This window comes from Trematomus bernacchii, unplaced genomic scaffold (assembly GCF_902827165.1).
Source record: "Trematomus bernacchii unplaced genomic scaffold, fTreBer1.1, whole genome shotgun sequence".
Taxonomy (NCBI): domain Eukaryota; kingdom Metazoa; phylum Chordata; class Actinopteri; order Perciformes; family Nototheniidae; genus Trematomus; species Trematomus bernacchii.
In genome coordinates, this window is record NW_022987588.1 from 6,235,954 (window position 1) to 6,255,233 (window position 19,280).

At 40.2% G+C, this 19,280-nt stretch overlaps 2 protein-coding genes across 2 annotated transcripts; one reads left to right on the forward strand and one right to left on the reverse strand.

Annotated features, from left to right (window-relative positions):
- Nucleotides 1-171: 171 nt before the first annotated feature.
- On the reverse strand, nucleotides 172-9,588 carry mfsd9 (major facilitator superfamily domain containing 9). Its single transcript, XM_034128879.1, has 6 exons — nucleotides 9,243-9,588; nucleotides 7,887-7,974; nucleotides 5,431-5,474; nucleotides 4,332-4,461; nucleotides 2,736-2,945; nucleotides 172-2,030 (listed from the first exon to the last, which is right to left on the reverse strand). The coding sequence occupies exons 1-6, from the start codon at nucleotides 9,327-9,329 to the stop codon at nucleotides 1,171-1,173; spliced, it is 1,419 nt and encodes a 472-aa protein (XP_033984770.1). The 5' UTR covers nucleotides 9,330-9,588; the 3' UTR covers nucleotides 172-1,170.
- A 1,306-nt stretch (nucleotides 9,589-10,894) lies between these two features.
- tmem182a (transmembrane protein 182a) lies at nucleotides 10,895-18,798 on the forward strand. Its single transcript, XM_034128880.1, has 5 exons — nucleotides 10,895-11,356; nucleotides 13,841-13,964; nucleotides 16,310-16,408; nucleotides 16,506-16,643; nucleotides 17,341-18,798. The coding sequence occupies exons 1-5, from the start codon at nucleotides 11,207-11,209 to the stop codon at nucleotides 17,565-17,567; spliced, it is 738 nt and encodes a 245-aa protein (XP_033984771.1). The 5' UTR covers nucleotides 10,895-11,206; the 3' UTR covers nucleotides 17,568-18,798.
- Nucleotides 18,799-19,280: the final 482 nt, after the last annotated feature.

Consider the following 19,280-nt stretch of genomic DNA (forward strand, 5'->3'; position numbering starts at 1 on the left):
CTGCTCCGTTGAGCAACATACCCCATGTGTGTGAGTTAACCCATATCCTTTGTATGTGATTTAACTCGGCTCCTTCTTGTAAGAATAAATTAGTACCTGATTATTGATTCTCAACCTGGTGTCGAGTGATATTTTCCTAACAATTTCAGTGTATCATATCCGACTCAAGACTTGTGTACAAAATGTTGTTTATTTGTTGTTTTGGGCCTGAATCTGAATAGTATGTAATGGATTCACTGACAACTGTACACAAATTAAGACAATTTTCCTTCTTAGCCAGTGGTTGTTTTGTTTAAAAAAAACAGGTGATCAGTATACAGTTAACATTTAACTTTAAAAAAAGACTATCAATAATACAGTATCTTAAAATCTCTCATTTAACATCCTGAGATGGGACAAATAAAACAATGTAATTTAAAATTAGAAACTAGAAAACATTTGCTCCTATACCACTTTAATAACCATTTGAAATGCAGTGCAATGTTGAGAAACACCTGGCATTGAGGTAAAATGTGTATATTTATTGCCATCTTGGTTCGTGCTAACCTACAACAGTGTGATCTACCTCGGGGCAGGACAGCAGCCCAGTTTCAGCTACAGGTTCACCTTATTAAGGAATGTTAATGCATTACTGTCTGAATCTGAAGCGAGGGTCACCTTCGTCTTAAAGGGGACATGTTTTTGGCTTCAACATTTTGTTTTGGGGATTCTACTTGAACACCGTTAATGTTCGTAACACTAAAGAAAGGCATTTTAATAATACATCCTTCTAATATTTCAGTTATTTGAATTGTAGTGTATAATCAGCAACTTTACAGTAACTTCCGGGACTTTGGACAATATAGTGGTTTGAGAAATAAGAACTAGTTGTTTAGTGTTATGTGCCGACACAATGCTTCTGTGCGATCAAACTTCAGCACAGGAGCAGATTTAACTTCTTGGTCCTGCGCTTGAGTTTTGAATCCGTCCTCCCTGAGAGAACGGCTGCAGTGCTGGTGCTGAGGAGCCATTTTGACCCTGTTAAGTTGCCATATCAACAGATATTGCCTTTGGCCTTTGAGCTGGAAATAACGTCCCCACTATGAGTCTTCATCTTCACAGCTGGCCTCAAAATAAGAGCACTTCTCTGAGTGGTAGATTTGCACTCATTTCCATCATTTTTAAAGTCAGTTACTCAGCGTTTTGGTTCTTCTTCGTCCTCCCCCTGCCGTCCCATTTGGGGATCCTGACGAGCAGCAGACCTACAGCTGCCAGCGCTAACAGCACTCCCAGACTGGGGGGGCCACAGGGGCTGAACTCCTGAGCCAGACCTGAGAGGAGGGGGGCGAGGACCCGACCCACTGCTGTCACCGACTGCCCCGCCCCGATCAGAGTCCCGCTGGCCTGCACCCCCCCTCTCTGCAGCTCCAGGTCCGTGATGCACGTCCGTCCGATAGAGGTGGAGATGGCAAAGAAGGTGGAGCTGACCAGCACCTGCGCCACGCTGGGGGCCGCGGCGTAGAGGAAGATGAGCAAGCACGTGAGGAGCGTGGAGTGCAGCAGCAGAGCGGCCATGTTGTTCCCATACAGCTGCGTGACGGGCCCCACCAGGAACCCAGCCAGGGCCCCCAGGGTGCTGCTGTAGCTGATCAGGTAGCCCGTCACCTTCGGTGTGAGGGAGAAACGCTCCTCCATGGCCAGGGAGAAGTTACTGTAGTACAGCATGATAGCTATAGCCATCAGAAGCCGCACCAGGAAGAGGTCCCACATGTCGGAGGAGGCCACCGCGTGGATCTTAGAGCCCACCGAGGACAGCTGTCTCCAGGCCGGCTGCAGCAGAGACACCTCCCTCCAGCGGGGAGCAGCTCTGGAGCCCGGCTCAGTCTCTGCTGGTGACACTGGGCGGTGACTATTTGCATGAGAGCCATTGTGCACTGACTTCCTGCAGTTGCTGTCATAACAACCTTTGCTTGTGTCATTGTTGGAGTTGCTGGAGTTGGTGTCTTTACGGTGAATTAGCGTCTCGCTCCATGGGAGCATCAATACAAGCCCTGGAATAAAAAAATGCTCGATGTTAGATACATATTTTGGCACCCCTTTCAGTAATGCATAATAAACATGCTTTTAATGCATTATAATCTGCTTATACCACTGTAGAATTATAGGTATATATATTTTATAATGACTTATAAGGTCAAGTATTATAACCTTTAATTATAGCTTTTGCAAGGATCATGTATCAATGTATTATAATAGGAAATAAATACATTATAATATTTTTATAGTGCATATATGGGATTGTAAGTTAGTCTAAGAGGTCATTGTTTGCTTTAAATAAAGTAAAACATTTTTAAGGAAATTGAAAAATCTCAACAATTATGAAAAATGATGATACTTGGACATAAATATAGCCACTATAAATACTTATAATATAATGTGTTGTGGTGTTCCATGGTAATAAAGCATTATGAATTGTTATGATTGCTAATAATTATACAGTGTTATAAGCAGATTCTAGCCCCAATATGTTCTAATGCCATAAAACATGGGTGTTATAGAAAGTGTTTCATTATATTTCAGAAAATATACTGTATATAATACTATAAAACAATTTGTTCCCCTATAAAGCATACCATTCATCATTATTTGATGTGTTCATTATCAGGACAGTGCTGCAGCTTACGAAGTAAAAGGCGCATAAATGTTTATATATTTGAATGCACATTGATTTCAGTGGTCTGTGTTTTTTTACCCACCTGCATTAGCCAGGAAGATGACTGCACAGGTGAAGGAGGAGGTGTAGAATCCGCCCTCATGCTCCGTCAGGTACCCTCCCACCACAGGGCCGAGGATGAAGCCCACGCTTGAGGCTGCGTTGAAGTGTCCCATCACCAGGGGGCGCTCTGCCTCAGAGACCAGGTCCGACAGCAGCGCTCTGCAGATGGACAGGGAGTGCTTGAACAGCCCTGAGAGGGAAGACAGGCACAGTGAGGCTAACAAGCTGAACCTGCCATTAAAGGGTAGACGTGGTGGCTTTGTGCAAATTATGTGAATGAGAAAAATGTACTAATGGGTTGCTTTTAAATGACTATATTTCACCCAAGAGTTAAGAAATAGAGGAACTGTCTGTAGCAGTTTGTTTTTTGGTTTCAGTACAAAATGAGAAGTAAACCAAAGTAGGAATTACAGCTCTTCTATTCTGCTTCTGCACCAATATTTTACAATACAACAATAACTTCAAATGGCTGAACAGTTAGACACGTTTGTGGAGTTATGTCTAAAGAATAGATGTAATTGTCTACGATTTGCACCCTAACCCCTTGCACTTGGGATTCTCAGTGAAATTGTCTTCCAATCTTCCAAACATTATTTTTGATTTGACACATCACATGCAGAATAATTCATAATAGGGGGGCTGTGGCTCAGTGGTAAGTGTGCTGGACTTCGAAGGGGTCCAGGGGGTAGCAAGTTCGAGTCCCACTGCAGTCAGCATGTGTCCCTGGGCAAGACACTTCACCTCAAATTGCTCCTGAATGTATGTAAGTTGCTTTGGATAAAAGCGTCTAACAAATGACATGTAATGTAATGTAATAATATTATCAAATAAGATGTACTTTATTGATCCCAAATTGGGAAATGTTTGTGTCAGACATGAAGGTTTATTCCCAAAATATCTAGGACATGGTGTTACATAAAGTGTGATTTTTTTACTGAAATAATTGCTGGTTATTTCACTTTCTGTTTGTCCTTTTCTGAATGTTTATAGTGTGAATATGGCTTTACATGAGGGATCAAAGGTGAGTTTTCTGTTTACAGACCATGTAACACATTGCACTGTGCACTGTAGTTTGTACATTATTAACTTCACCCAGTAAACTTTTCCCTACGATTGTCCTTAGTGACTTTTGGTAAGGATATTAGATCCTTTTAGGTCTAAAGACTATCAAGCAACAATACATTTATTCCAATTGGCTAATTTTAGCATTTATAATTTTGTTGAATTGAACCATTATCAGCTTTAAAATAATAATTGGTGGTGCATTTAGCAACAAAGCATGATCAGTGAAGAAAATGTGTGACATAATGGGGTAAATATTCAGATTTTGATCTAATGTTCAAATGATTTGGAAAGAAATGTGTTGATTCTGCACAAGGCTCTAAGGCAATATTTACAGATCTATAGACATCAATAGACCCATTTCACAACAGACATAGTGACTTGTCAGGAGGGGGAAAGCAAAGGCGGTACGACTGACATTTACAATGAAAAGGTGAATGAAACTCAGCCATCATTGATTTTCCTGTGACTTTCCTACTGTGACATGTCAAAATGTTCTCAGTTCAGGACTCACCCACAGGGATCCGTGCCAGGACAAACAGAGCGATGCTGCTGGACATCCCCAGCAGACCATAACCCAGAGCGCTCAGCAGCAGGCAGGTCAGCAGGGAGTACCTCCGCCCCACCACATCACTCCAGCTGCCCTGACAACCACACACAGCGAATAACACACAGAACTTAACAAACACTTTTACACTTTGTACAGAAAAACACATTTACACATGTTTGTGGATCATTTGTACAGTCCTTTGAAATGCACGTGTTTGTGCATGTGTGTATTTCAACAGAATGAAAACTGAATTTTCCCTAGCGGAAATATCTTCTTGACGACAGAGCCCAACAAAAGAAGACAAACAGAAGTGTGTCTCTGTACACAAGTAGTTTACAAAGATGTTAAATAAAGAGAAAATCCCCCAAAGCTCACAAACTAGCAGCCAGCCTGTTAAGTCTTTACTTTTGCCTGATCTCTCTCTCTCTCTCTGTCACACACACACACATCTGATGAAATAATGAAATTAGGACCAATTGGGTTTGCTGAGTTCTGGGTATAGCCTGGTGGGATTATCATAGAGACCCAGCTGTTCCCTACGTGCATCAGGATTTAACCGGTCTGCACGGGGGAACCAACAGATGCCTCATTATCCCTTTAATTTGTCGCATGACCCCTGAGAATTAAACCAATTTTTCACGAGATGGGGGCGGCAGGAGAATGACGTGGATAACAGAGAATCTTGAGTCGGATGCCATGATTATTTTAGAGAGAGCACTTTGCATATTTTGAGTAATTTTCTTAACTGCGTCAACAAGTTTTTAATCATCAAGGTTGAATCACTGATAAATTATCTCCCTTGGTTTTAAGTCAGGCGTGTCGAATGGTAAAAATATGATTATTTTGTGAGAAAAATAACAATATCATTGTGCATGTGGCTAACCAGGAGTAGCTTGTGTGTGAATGTGTAGAGACTGGGTGTATTTTGTGACCACAGCCTAAAACATTGTTTATTGTTTTCATGAAATACCAGGAATGACATGGAATGTGAGCATGCCTTGTCAAGCAGGATATGCCGGATGGAGACAGAGATTTTTTTTGGCAGAAAAAAGTGTATACTTACAACTATTGTGCTGGAGAAGAGCTGCAAGATCCCATATGTAGATCCTGCAGAAGATTCATATTTGATTTAAATCACATGAGTAATATAAAGCACAGAGCAGACACTATGTGTGTTCAGATTGTAACAATACCTACAGTATTACAACAGCACAATGGGATATTGTGGATTAGTACACAGTACACACACTCACAGTATACAGTACAGTAAGTCTTACATAAGTTAAGCTTGTACTCAACATTGCATTTAGGTGGCAACACATGTTCTATTATCAATTCAACTACAAATTAATTTAGCATGTACCAGAAAGGGTACAAATTGAATATGAATCACAATAACCTAGACACATTTCCAACCAACAGTCTACAATGATGGTGGACTGAGAGCTCAACCTATTCAAACTTAAAGGGGCCCTATGATGCTAATTTTCAGGTTCATATTTGTATTTTGTGCCTCTACTGTGACATGCTTACTGGCTTTAATGTTCAAAAAGCTCTTTATTTTCCTCATACTGCCTGTGCTGCAGCACCTCTTTTCACCCCCTGTCTGAAACCAGAGTCCAGTCTGCTCTGATTGGTTAGCTGGCCGGCTCTGTTGTGATTGGACAACTACTTAGAGATGTCCCACCCTTTAGCCTATCACGTACAATGTGTTGGAGCGCCGGCCAACACATTGTACGTGTATGCGAGTGTTACGTAGTGATGTGGCTATGTTACTGAAGAACACAAAGGAGTCCAATGGAGGCCCCAAAAAGCGTAATAGGGCATGATTTTGGCACTTATATTTACTGTATGAAACATACAGTATACAGTATGTGGTGCATATTACAAATGTTTTGTGACCTCATGACAATAATTCTCTGAATGTAAGACTCGATAAAACATTAGATTATCGGCCTCTATGTTCGTATTAATTCTAGCTAGCAGATAATTATTTGGTCATGAGACTTTTCATCAGAGGTGGGGACTCGAGTCACATGACTTGACTCGAGTCGCATATTTTTTGACTTGAGACTTGCTTGACTAACATTGATAAAAGACTTGACTTGACTTTGACTTGGTATGCATGACTTGAGACTTGACTTAAGCTTGAGACAGATGACTTGAAAGGACTTGACTGTTTAAAATTAAATATTTGCGTTTGTTTTGTAGTGAGATATTACGTTTAGTTTTTTCGAAAAACGTGATTGGGTGATTATAGCGCCATGCGCGCAAACCTGGCAACCCACTAGACGGCAGGAGCGTCAGTTAACATGGCAGCGGCTAGCGTTACTCCAAAAATAGTGAAGTTTGGATTCAAGGATTATGTTGTCGATGACGCTAATAAGAAGAGAACAGCGGTATGCAGGGTCTGCAGCATAAAGATCAGTGACACGACCACCACAACATCCAACTTCATTCGTCACTACAAAAAAAACACAGAGAAAGGTGCGTGGATGTGTTGTGTTAGCTAGAAAGCTAACGTTAAGTTTAAGCTACGTTAGACTTGGTTTCAAATCGATTAAGCATTGCAAAGAGAAGACAAAACGGTAAATGAACACTAGAACCGCCAAGGGATTCATTTTGACTAACCCCGATACTGACGGGCTGTCAGGAGAGGGAGAGGGAGAGAGGAAAAGAGATGCCTCGTTTATTTCCCCTGTGTTATTATCAGAAGTTACTGTAAACTGTTGAATAATGTAGTTCATCTACTTTTAGTAGTTTGTTTAAATGTTTTAATTATGTTGTTTTTGTTTGTAGAAGTGCATCATTCCTTGATTTATTGTAAAAATGAATCTGAACTTTTTGATCTGTTATGATGATAAACTGAAGCAATTTCTAAATTAACCCAATTAACTGAGTTTTAAATCATCTTAGTTTATAAGGAAATTATGAAGAGGAACAAATGAAATGATTTGAAAATGATATCTATGTAGGTGCTGACGCTGTTGACGGTTCTAGTGTTAACAGACATTTAAATTAAATATGTGTAATGGCAAATGCCATATATGATTTTCTTACCTGGATTTCTGCCTTTTTGAACAGACTGTTTGATTGAGTCCTAGCTATATTGTCTGCAGTTCTAGGGTTAATATGAATCTAATATGATTGTCATCGGTCTAAATTAGATTTCAAATGATTAACTGTGTATGTAATGAAGATCATAGTGTGGGTTGAATCCATTTTCATAACCACTGTCTTTTAACTGATTTAAATGCGGAAACTGGGCTTATTCATCAGAATTTCGTATGACTTGACTTGACTTGACTTGACCTGAGCAATGACTTGACTTGACTTGCTGACTCTCACCACAGTGACTTGGGACTTGCTTGATACTTGTAGGTCAAGACTTGAGACTTGCTCATGACTTGCACATGTAGGACTTACTCCCACCTCTGCTTTTCATAGCCTGTCAGCTTATTAAGCGGGACTCTGGAGTACATCTGCAGCTATGATGTAACTTAATAGATTACAACTCACCTACAACACCAGCCACAGTGGGACTTGCTCCAAGAGCTTTCACATGATGGCTGAGCAGCGGGATGATCATGCTCACCCCAAACAAATCCTGAAGAAAACAAGGAAATGAAGGAGAGAGATTAAAGTTATGTCCCCAGGTGTATCCAGCTGTTATCATTTCAACTTTAATCACACAAGAAACCCTTTTGAACTGAAAAAAACAGAGAGTTGTAACAAAATCTGTTTTTTCTGCATTGCTGAGATCGGTGCAGCTCTTGCCAAACTCTTGATTGGAGTCACACAGCAGTTCATACAGCGCTCTAACACTACTCATTACACTAATTGCTTAACTTGCAGAAGCATTACTGTCCCTAAGAGTTTCTGCGTGCCAAAAATCTGGGCACTTTAAATCACATTTAGCCAGATATGCAGGCTGAAAGGTAAAGTGATGTAATGTAATGTAAATGTCTGCAGATCAGCTTGAAAAACAACTTGGATTCTAACCATGTTTAGAGTTACACAGACTTTCTTGTTCATGATTACGAGTTGGGTTTCTCAATGTTCTTAAATTTAAGGAAGAAACAGTCCACTTTGAAGCATATTTTACTGACAGCGATGCTCAGAAGAGACAGCAGGTGACGGCTTTGTTATTTTATATCTCCCCAATTTAGTGGCTAGGGTTATATATTACAACATACACACCGTGCGTATTTGTATGTACAGAGAGTATTACATTATTGTATTTCTAGTGGCCAGAAAGTATTGATGCATCTTTAAGAAGAATTTCAAAAATGTGTGCTAATGATCCCCTATACTAATCAATAAAATGATGATACATACAGTATGTCCCTGCTTTCTACAGTACTTTTATTGTATTGGATAGTAGCTTTTACAGATGAGTCTGCAGGTATCAAAGGTAACACAAAACTACACAATGACTACATTTACATCTTTACAACCCATGCTTTAAAATGTAATTCCCTATTTCACCTACGGATGACAGCTGAATGTTTTAAGTTTTTTTTGCAAGTATGCTGTTTAGGTTCAAGGGAATTTGAGCTATGCTATGACATCGACTTTTGCTGCTGACATGAACAATTCCAGAGAAAATATGTTCATGTTTTGGCAAACCTTCATACCTTTAAATTCAACAGACTTTTAACACTTTTAAGAGCTGCTTTGCAAAACCCAAAGTATAACATTTTCATTTTAAATCACATGCAAACACCTTGAGGGTGCCTTGACCGGTTTTGCATGATCTGAACATGAAGCACATGTATTATCTCTGAATTGTTTTGTTTTGTTTACATCATACCTTTCGAGTTATGAAACCATGACATGACAGCTCACTCAGTACAGTCTCAGTTAGCTACTCACCATGAAGCCCACCACATAGATGCATTGTATAATCCTCGTCCGTCCTCCTGGTTTCTGATATAAGGTGCTACATTTCTGGTTGTTCATCCTCCCGCAGTGACAGCACGGCTGCAGGAAAAGCGGAAGCGCTCATCCGCTCCACTGAAAACTCTCCAAACACACCGAGCACGGAAGCGTCCCGGTGGAGATATCACGTGCAGGGGTCAGCGCGAGACTTCTCCGTATCAACCGTCTGAAGAAATACGGTAGGTGTAAATATGAGGCGGATTCTAAAGAGATAAGACACGTCCTGTGTGGCGAATCTGACTGTTAGTGAAGAGGTTGATTTCTCAGGTGTTGAACTGCTGTGTTGTCTGCTCTGACCTATGAGCTAACTCCCCCACGGATAATAGGAGAGTTGGTATCGTCCGCTGACGTCACAATTCTGGATCGGGAAGTTGATTCATAAAAAATATAGATAAGACATAAACATTATCTTAAACCTTAACAAATCACAGAATAACTTAATTGTAACCGCATTTACAACAATTCAAGATACAAATCTGACTATATTGATATATTACATTGTCTAAAGACTATTTAAGCAATGCAAATGTTTTGTGTCTACATTTTAAGCTACATGACACCAATATAAAAAGGTGTTTTTTTGTCGAATTGTAAACTTATTTTTTGGTTTGAAGATAACAAAAAGAGTAGACGATAAAATAAGAATCAAACACACCAGTGAGATTACATTAAACAGTTTAATAAGTACATATAACACAGAATACACAGTATATATCCAACACATGTTAATTTCTAAATGTTTTAGATATTCAAAACAATTCTTGTAAACATTTTTTGCAATGATAAACTGGACTATTTAACACTTTGTATATCTATTTAGTTTTCACCTGTAACATTTAGAAAGACTGAGATTTCAGTTACTTTTCCACCATCTGCTGGACAAATTGAGGCATCCAACATGTTCAAATATTCAAAGCCATGGACTATATTTCTGTTTTATAGCAAAGTAAATATTTCCCATCCTTTTAGGTTGTTTTTACTTGGCAATATTGGTCATGACTACAGAGCAGTGGATGTGGGAGGAGTTTTACTATCTGAGTGTGGCCTGGCTCACATCAGAGTGTCTTTGTCTGCTATACATGTAGGCTGACTGCTATATGTTCCCCACACATGCTAAAGTAGTCTAGTGTTTCCTCTCAACTCACACTGGCGGTTACAAACCACAGCAAGAGATTTTACAACCTCTTTGTTTAAGGTTCAAACAGGTTCAAAGCTTTTGTTGTCATGATCATGAAGTATCTTTATAAACTGATAGCCTATGCTAATTAACAGTTAACATGTATTTTCTGTATATTGTCTAATATTTTTAAAAGATGTTGTTTTGGAAAAATGTGTATTATATTTCTATAACCAGTTTGAACTTTATACTGTTTCATTTGATATTTACTTTTGTGTTCTGGGGGTGTGATACAGCTGAAAATACCTCATAAGTAAGGATGCATTTACAGTAATTTTCATCCCCCTGTTTACAGGAAACGACATGTGTCTGTTTACATGAGCTTATAGCAGGGTGTTGTGGGATACTGAAACTCTTCTTCTGTCCTTTCAGTCTCTCCCTGCCCTCACATTCCCATGCAGACGATGGGTGTCCAGTTGCCGCCGGTTATTTCTGCGCAGCTGATCCCCTCCCTTCACAATCTCCAACTGCTCCACACTCAGTGGAGAGGAGTGTGTGGAGGAATCAGACCCCAAATATAGCCCAGGGTGTTGGTTGGGTGGGTGGGCTGACTGCAGACCCCAGCAGGGTCCAAAGGGAGTCATGTGCACAACCTTGTCCTCACATAACACAGACAGAGGGACAGGAGAGGATCCATAAACCCAGCTGGAGCACAGTGGATGTACTGGAAGGAGTTTGCTTGCTGTAGTTGGAGGGGAAAGTTGCTGGCCTATCTCGGACCATGAAGCTTAACGTGGCGTTGTTTTTTGCGGGGCTCTTCGGGGCGTTAGCAGCTGTGTTCACCCTCCTCTCGTTTGGGACAGATTACTGGCTGATGGCTTCAGAGAGCTGCCACCCAAACCCTGGAGATGTTGGTGGTGTGACAGTCGAGGTGGGTGTTCAGACAGCAGCACATCAGTCATCGTTTGTCATGTCTGAAATAATAGTTATCATGTGTTTTTAGGTTGAAAAATATTCATATTTGTAAGCCAAGGAAATATCATTAGGTCAGCTGCTCTAACAGGACAGGACAGTACATCTATTATATTCACTGGTGGAGGGGAGTAGTCAGATCTTTCATGAGGTAAAAGTGCCATTTTAATTGTTAAAATACTCCTTTACAGGTGAAAGGCCTATATTCTAATTCTTACTCAAATAAAAGTACAGAAGTAGTACCAGTAACATGTACTTAAAATATCAAAAGTGAAAGTCAGCAGTAGCATTACATGGAAATACACATGTAAAGTACATGATAATTGTCTTTAAGTAAATTACTTAAGTACATTTCTTACTGTCTATTTTAAAAATCAGTTGCTTCAAACATTCTCTCATTAGATGAGCTGCAGTGTGAAGAAGCATCCCCTCAGGACTTCTTCATGTAATCAGACACTGTTTAATGTAGTGTGTGTGCAGCTATGCAGTGATTGAGACTTGCTTGTGGCCCTATGATAGAGATACAAATACCAGTAGTCCCTGTGGCATGGAGCTGTATTAAATATCACCGAGCAGAACATACTTAGCTTTTCATAGTGGGCAGTGAAACAGGAATGGAGACATGATATCACCACAATAACAGTGGTAGCACGTAGTAAGTACAGTAATGCAATGTGAATATATATATATATATATATTTTCAATTAAATCTATATCCTAATTATGGCATAATAAGGTGTGGCAATAAGTGCAGGATTCACCATAATGCATCTTATTTTATCTTATTTTATCTTATCTGATCTGGATTGTCAGCATCCGATAGTATTTTCTAGTTTTCTCTCTCAATTCTTTTGCTTTTCACCCCTTAATACCCTTGATGATTTTCCCTTGAATGATTTGCTCAAATATATTTTAAGGCATGAAAAGGCAAAAACTATTCACTAATTTAGAGGAAAAGGTAATTATTGTATGGTTGTCTTTAAACATTTGAATCCTTTTTTGAAAAATAAATATTTCTCAAATGTTATTTACTACTTTTGACACCTCAGGTTTATCTCACCACCCCTTTTAAGGGTTCCTGACCCCAATACTGTGCTTCTACAAGCTCTTTAAAGGCAGATTTAAAAATAAAACACACCTGTTTAGATTAACATAATAAAAGATGACAGTCCAACTTCATTACAGCTGCTCTCATTGCACTGAGAGGTGATTTATTGAGGACCGCACAGGCGATTAAGGAGTTTTTTCTCACGTGCAAAAATAGTGACCACCAGAGATGAGGCCTTGGTTTGCACGCTCGCTCGGCACCAACAAACCTGCCGGAGGTTGAAGGCGCTCGCTCAGCTCATTCCTGACCTGACAGCTTCACACCTGCCGCACATGATCAGGGACAGCTCTCAGGAGTACACATCCTTATTCTGCAGACTTAAGAATATGTTAAAGGTCACCTATTATGCAAAATCTACTTTTTCATGTCTTTTATACATCAACATGTGTCCCCTCTGTGTAAAAAGATTCTGAAAGTTTCAGGAAAAAAGATTCTCTCACTTTTTGTCCTGATCCATTTCTATAAAAACCAGTCTGAAAATGAGCTGGTCAGATTTTGGCCACTTTAATAATAATAAAATAATAATTCCTTATATTTATTATAGCGCTTTTTCCATGACCCAAAGCGCTTTACAGATACACATTACACATACATACATGTAACGGTCATGTACTGTGGACAATACCCACAGGAGCAAATTCAGGTGAAGTGTCTTGCCCAAGGACACAACGGCTTTACAGACGCAGCGGCGGCGGGTTTCGCCCCCTTGATCTGATGATCAATGCACAGCCCACTGCGCCACACCACCCATCTTCACACCTTAAAGTCATCAAGGCGCTTTACAAGTACACATTAATATCATACATGTACTGTGGACAATACCCACAGGAGCAAATTCGGGTGAAGTGTCTTGCCCAAGGACACAACGGCCTGACGCAGTGGCGGCGGGAGCGGGTTTCGAACTGGAGTTCCCCAACGCCCCCTTGATCTGATGATCAAACGCACAGCCCGCTGCGCCACTCCGCCCCATTATGATGTCATAACGATGTTTTGGCTTGTGTAACCATTAGCCAATCACCAACCAAGGTAACCCCCCCCCCCCTTATCACCTGAATCTCCTCCTAGAGCACCATTGTGTTCTTTTTAACCAAATATCTCTCAGAGGGGCGTGGGGAGTGGCTCCTTATTTTCATCTGAAGTAACAGACAGAGTATCAGCACTTTTGAAACAGGGCTGAAACAGAGGGGATTATGGGATGCTGCAATGATCTGTTTGGTGTTCGGAGCCAAACACTTCAGAGACATGTTCTGTGTATATCTGAGACCTATAATATATTGATGATAAACAGTATAATAGGGGACCTTTAAGTAATAAATCATTCTTCTATCTCTTCAGCGTGGCGATGTGGTGGTGCAGGAAGGCGCTCCTGACGTCACTCTGTACCATGAAGGGTTTTTCTGGAAGTGTTCGTTTGGAGGCAGCGCTGGAGATGAAGACCTGATGTGGAAGCTCTGGTTCAGTAAGTCTCTCATGATGTTGCTTCCTTAGTTAATTAATCCTTTTAATGTGTTGCCTTTGGTTTAACTGTCTAATAATTTCCACTGTTTTACAGTCATTAATTTCACTCTTTTAAATAGTTTGTTTTGTTTCTTCTGACCGAATTAAAATCCAATAGGAAGGAATCTATACAGTTGAAGCAAGGCATTTTTATTTAGAGAGCAACATTGTGACACATGAAAACTCAAAGCCCTGTAAATACAACTTGTATGATGTTAACAAAACATTGAATTTGCTTTTAAAAGACAAAAAAAAGCAGAAAGGTGGAGCAGTTAACAAATAGAAAGACACTGCATTTCTTTAAAGGCAATTCAAAATGAAAAAGCAGCATTCTTTTAAAAACAAGTTAAATAAGTTATTGCAAAGAAGCATTAAACAGTAATTTTTTTAATCCATGATTGAAATTGTTGTTCTTTTTAAGTATTGAAGAAGTTAGTACATAACACATAAAGCAGATTAGGGTGATTACCATAGATCGTTATTATTGCATCATAAGGAAAACAATTATTATTATTATTATTCATTGTTTTTAACCATTCATTTTCCTATGACTGGTGCTTTTCCACGCCTTTCGAAGTCATTGAGTTCAGGAAACCAGTCTCCTCCAGAGTCACATGGCAGCACGATGACTCAGAATACATTTCAGTTTTTCATTTGCTGCTAACCCGTCAATAAAACTTGAATGATGCTTTAATGGTAGAAACGCCCCCATGTGACTGTTTAGACGCTGTGCCATGTGATGTTATTCTGGTTGTTTGTCAGGTGATAGTGCGTCGTCTATTTCCAGATTTTCTTGCTTTGAATGGTGGCTCATTGTCAGAAACGGCCTCTGGCTCTGAGCGAATTTCACATGGTGGAAGCAAAGAGAGAAGAAAGTAAAAACATGAGGGAAAAAGTGCAGATGAATCGTTACTTTGAGACACTGTTTTCAAACTTGAATCAATTGGCGCATTTCCACTACACGGCCTCGCTCACCCTCGCTCGGTATGGCTAGGCCTCGTTAGGCCTCGTTAGGACTGGCTCACTTTATGGCGCATTTCCATTACAGTTTAGGAACTGGGGTAGTATCTATAGTAACGCAGTGTAGGCGGAGCCGTGACGTCATCTTCAATGCGAATCCCAGAAAAACAACACAGCCGTTAGCTGTTAGCACTCAGAGCTCACAGCTCCTCATATCTGTTGAGAAACTAGACAAAAGTTAAACAAGTACAAACCACAGACTGCCTGTGTCATGGCGAATACAGTCGCTGCTTTATTTATGTCTGTATAGGCCGTTGTTGTGAGTGTGGACGGTCGGAGCATATACTGCGTTAGCTTAGCCAATCTCCATCTAGAAAACACGCATTTTAAAAGGTTTTTCGCCTGCCGTCTGTCTGCAGACTTGACAAAGCATTAATTCATGGTTTTTACTAACCGGTATCAGTATGTTGTTACTTCGGCATCATTTTGAAACGTGTATTACAATTAAATCACGGTCAAATATGTTCATCTTGTTGTAGTTGTAGCCCCCTTGCCAGCGATTCTCTCTCTAGTTTAGCAAACTCAGCCCGACTCAGCCCTGTTTGTTGGCCCCGATAGAACCACGATTTTGTCGGGCCAGAAAAGAGGTGAAAAAGTACCCCCGGGCCGGAACTAGGCATAGTGGAAACGCAACCAAAAACGGGCCCGGCACGACACGGCACGCTTAAACCGCGCTCCGCGCCATGGTGGAAATGCGCCATATGAGAGTAAAAGGATTGCAGTCTTCACCTTATACTGTTTATATGTTTCATTAAGTGATGTCCTCTAATTGACCTCTGTATATATAAAAAAAAAGGCTAAATATAAGAGGCCCTATTAGGCTTTTTGGGGGTTTTCCCTTTCCTGTAGTGTGTTATATAAGTTTCTGTGAATGTAAATGGTCTGCAAAGACTAAAATCCCAAAGTTCCCTCCAGAGCGAGCTACTCTCCCACACACTCACCTCCTTCCTCCATTGGACTCCTTTGATTAATTCTGTAACATAGTGATATCACTATGTTACACTCAAAGTCTATTGGCTAGTGCTCCAACACATTTTACGTGATAGGCTAAGGGGCGGGGCATCTCTAAGCGGTTGACCAATCACAACAGAGCCGGCCAGCTAACCAATCAGAGCAGACTGGGCTCTGGTTTCAAACAGAGGGTGAAAAGAGCTGCTGCAGCACAGGCAGTATGAGAAAAATAAAGAGCTTTTTGAACATTAAAGTATGGAGACATGTCACAGTAGAGGAACAAAATACAAATATGAACCTGAATATTAGCCTGAAATGTATTCTTTCTCTCCCCAGCAAACCAGCCTCACTCCAAAGTGTGCACGCACGCCTACCTCTTCCCATTCCCCGTGTCTCAACATTCCCACAATGCAACAGAGTATGACTCGGCCATCAGTAAGTGTCTTTTTAAGTTATGTTAGAGAATGAGTTTATATTCTTCAGTGATACAATGGCGTTGTTTACAGTCGTGTTTAACATGTCTGTTGTCCAGTCTACAGAGGTTTCTGGAGTATCTTCATGCTGATCGGAGTGGCCGCTGTGTTGCTCGGGGGTCTCTTCATCATCTGTGCGGCTCCGTTCGCCAGCCACCGTTTATATAAAGCAGGCGGGAGCCTCTTCCTGGCATCAGGTGAGGTTTCAAATGGTTACATCTATTAGAAAAACTTTAAGCACACTTTTTAAGGGGGCCTTGAAGTTTTCGGAATGTTCTCCCATTGCATGCTACTATTCAAAGACGTTTGCTTGAATGTCTCTCATGGTTTCAATAAAAAACTGTTCTTGGCCCAAGATTGTAACCTGTAGTCAGTATTTCACAAAAAAAGCAAGATGAGAGAATATTTTAAATATTGACAAAACATTTATAGAACTTACCAAACTAAATTGTGTATAAGGCGGGAGGCGTGTGGCGCAGTGGGTAGTGTGTAGGTGTTCGGATCAGGGGGTCACAGGTTCAAACCACACTGCAGTCAGCATGTCGTTGTGTCTCTGGGCAAGACACTTCACCCCAAATTGCTCCTGTGGGGATTGTCCACAGTACTGAGTATGTAAGTCGCTTGGGATAAAAGCGTCTAATAAGTAACATGTAATATAAAGTACCTTAAACAGCCCCATTGAACCAAGAGTGTTACTAACCATAGTGTCAGACATAACACATATATCAGTTGCATGGGACATTTCTTTCTACAGAACAAGCTATAAGTAGCTTATAATACTTCTGAATATTAAGGACTTTCACCTGTCATGGCTTACTTTCAAATTGTTGTGTTGGTATTTCTGTTTTGGATCATAAAGTGAGTTTTAATCCTCCCCCCCCCCCCCCCTCCCAGGCCTGTTCCTGCTGTGTGTGGTGGTGATGTACGTGCTGTGGGTGCAGGTGTTGGACGTGGTGGAGCTCTACATCGAGCACCAGCGCTCCACAGTGTGTGCAGACTTCCAGCTGTCCCTCCACTACGGGCTGTCCTTCATGTTCGCTCCCGTCGGCATCTTCTTCTGCTTCCTGGCCGGCCTCCTCTTCCTCCTCATCGGCCGAACCATCCAGATCCACTGCAACTGAATTCCCCCAGCAGCAGGTTGGATGATGGGACTCTTTGTTTTACCACCAGACCTGACATTTTCCCCACTGTGTCTGCTATGTAAATAAAGACTATTTATATGGAAGCTCTGGGTATAAATGATCTGACAGGATAAGCATTTTGCAACCCAAAAATGGTGCCTTCATCACTCCAGCCTGGGATGTTTTCATTTGAGCTGCATAACATTCAGTTATATGGTATTCTCAACCAGCCTGATCACATATTACAATACATTTAATATAGCAGATAATATATTACCCAAAGTTATTTACATTCAGTGCATTCAGACATGAAGATATATCCTCAAACAGAAGGTGGAAAAAAAGTTGTGAGGGTTTTGAGTGGATGCTAATGACATGTATCAGGGAGAATATGAACACACGCCATTATATACAGTATATAATGCTTTGTATAGTGTTTAAATACAGATAATTACATACAAGCGCACAGCTAAAAGTCTCAGGCTTCAACAATGAAAGTACAATATACTCAACAAAAAAAGTAAAATCATAACATGATATAGATAGACAAAATGGTTCAAGAAACTTGCAGGTATACAGAAAAATATACACAAATAGGATAAATACACAACAGCGGAACAGTGCATAGAAAACTCAGCATACACTTGAAGCCTATTGTATGTAATAAAAAACATCTCGTGATTGTTTTCGTATCCATATTAACAGTTTCAAAGTGCTGTACAGATCATAAAGCCTGTGGAGAAATGTGAGCTTTGTGATATTGGGCTTTTGTCAATAAATAGATTTGACTAGATTTGAACAACAGCAGGTTCATTGATAGATACGGAGCTCATGGAACAGAGACATATCACACGTGTTAGTAGCATCAGTGTGTTGTTGGTTTTGGTCTTTTTTTGACAATGAGAACAATGCAATCTGACTTTTGTAATATCATAAAATATTATATTTCACTGAGTGTAACATGCTTTATCTGCAACACTATTTAACTATGTACATATCCTGAAACGCTGTTATTTGTTTTGAGTTTCTTGGTCCCAGCACAGTTTATTCTGTTTCTAAATCGAGCTTGAAGCGTGATTGACTTTCTACGTTTATTTAACTATTTCCTGTTTATGTTGTTGAGTTTCTGTCGTCTTGTTTTTTTGTGTGTTGACACAACATCATATCTGTCCAAATTAATGTTTTTTTTCTCCTGTTATCTGTTTGCTAATAAAAAGAAGAGTTAAAGCTATCTATCTATCTATCTATCTATCTATCTATCTATCTATGATATACACCTGAACATCAGCAGGAGAGGACTCTTTAAAGCAGAGACACTACATACTGATATACACCTGAACATCAGCAAGATAATAATCACTTTGTCTTTGTAGCTAAGTCAAAAAATGTTGAAGGAATGTGTGCTCCCAAATTCAGGCTTCAGCCAACAATCAAAAGTCTAATTTTAACCAGTCAAAAAAAGACATAAAATACATTTTAGAGGAAAATAATCAATATTTCTAAATCGGCGAATATTTAGAAAAATACAAAAAATGGAACTAAAACACCACAAGAGGGCACTGCTGTCTCACTTAATTCACACATCACGCTACACCCGGAGAGGCAGAAAGCTATTTTGCTTATCTAGAGTATATGTGCAGTGTATGTGCACTGCAGTATGCATTTAATCACAAGTTGAGAGGAAGGATCTGTAGATGAAAGAACTCACACCTC

What these genes read in the sequence shown, in the direction of transcription:
- mfsd9 (XM_034128879.1), bottom strand. Translation starts at nt 9,329, where the DNA reads ATGAACAACCAGAAATGTAGCACCTTATATCAGAAACCAGGAGGACGG. An exon ending in TCTATGTGGTGGGCTTCATG is followed by an intron (nt 7,975 to 9,242) that starts GTGAGTAGCTAA and finishes TGTTTTCTTCAG; the next exon opens with GATTTGTTTGGGGTGAGCAT. An exon ending in CCTGGCACGGATCCCTGTGG is followed by an intron (nt 2,946 to 4,331) that starts GTGAGTCCTGAA and finishes CTTCCCTCTCAG; the next exon opens with GGCTGTTCAAGCACTCCCTG.
- tmem182a (XM_034128880.1), top strand. Translation starts at nt 11,207, where the DNA reads ATGAAGCTTAACGTGGCGTTGTTTTTTGCGGGGCTCTTCGGGGCGTTA. An exon ending in TTGGTGGTGTGACAGTCGAG is followed by an intron (nt 11,357 to 13,840) that starts GTGGGTGTTCAG and finishes CTATCTCTTCAG; the next exon opens with CGTGGCGATGTGGTGGTGCA. An exon ending in AGAGTATGACTCGGCCATCA is followed by an intron (nt 16,409 to 16,505) that starts GTAAGTGTCTTT and finishes TCTGTTGTCCAG; the next exon opens with TCTACAGAGGTTTCTGGAGT.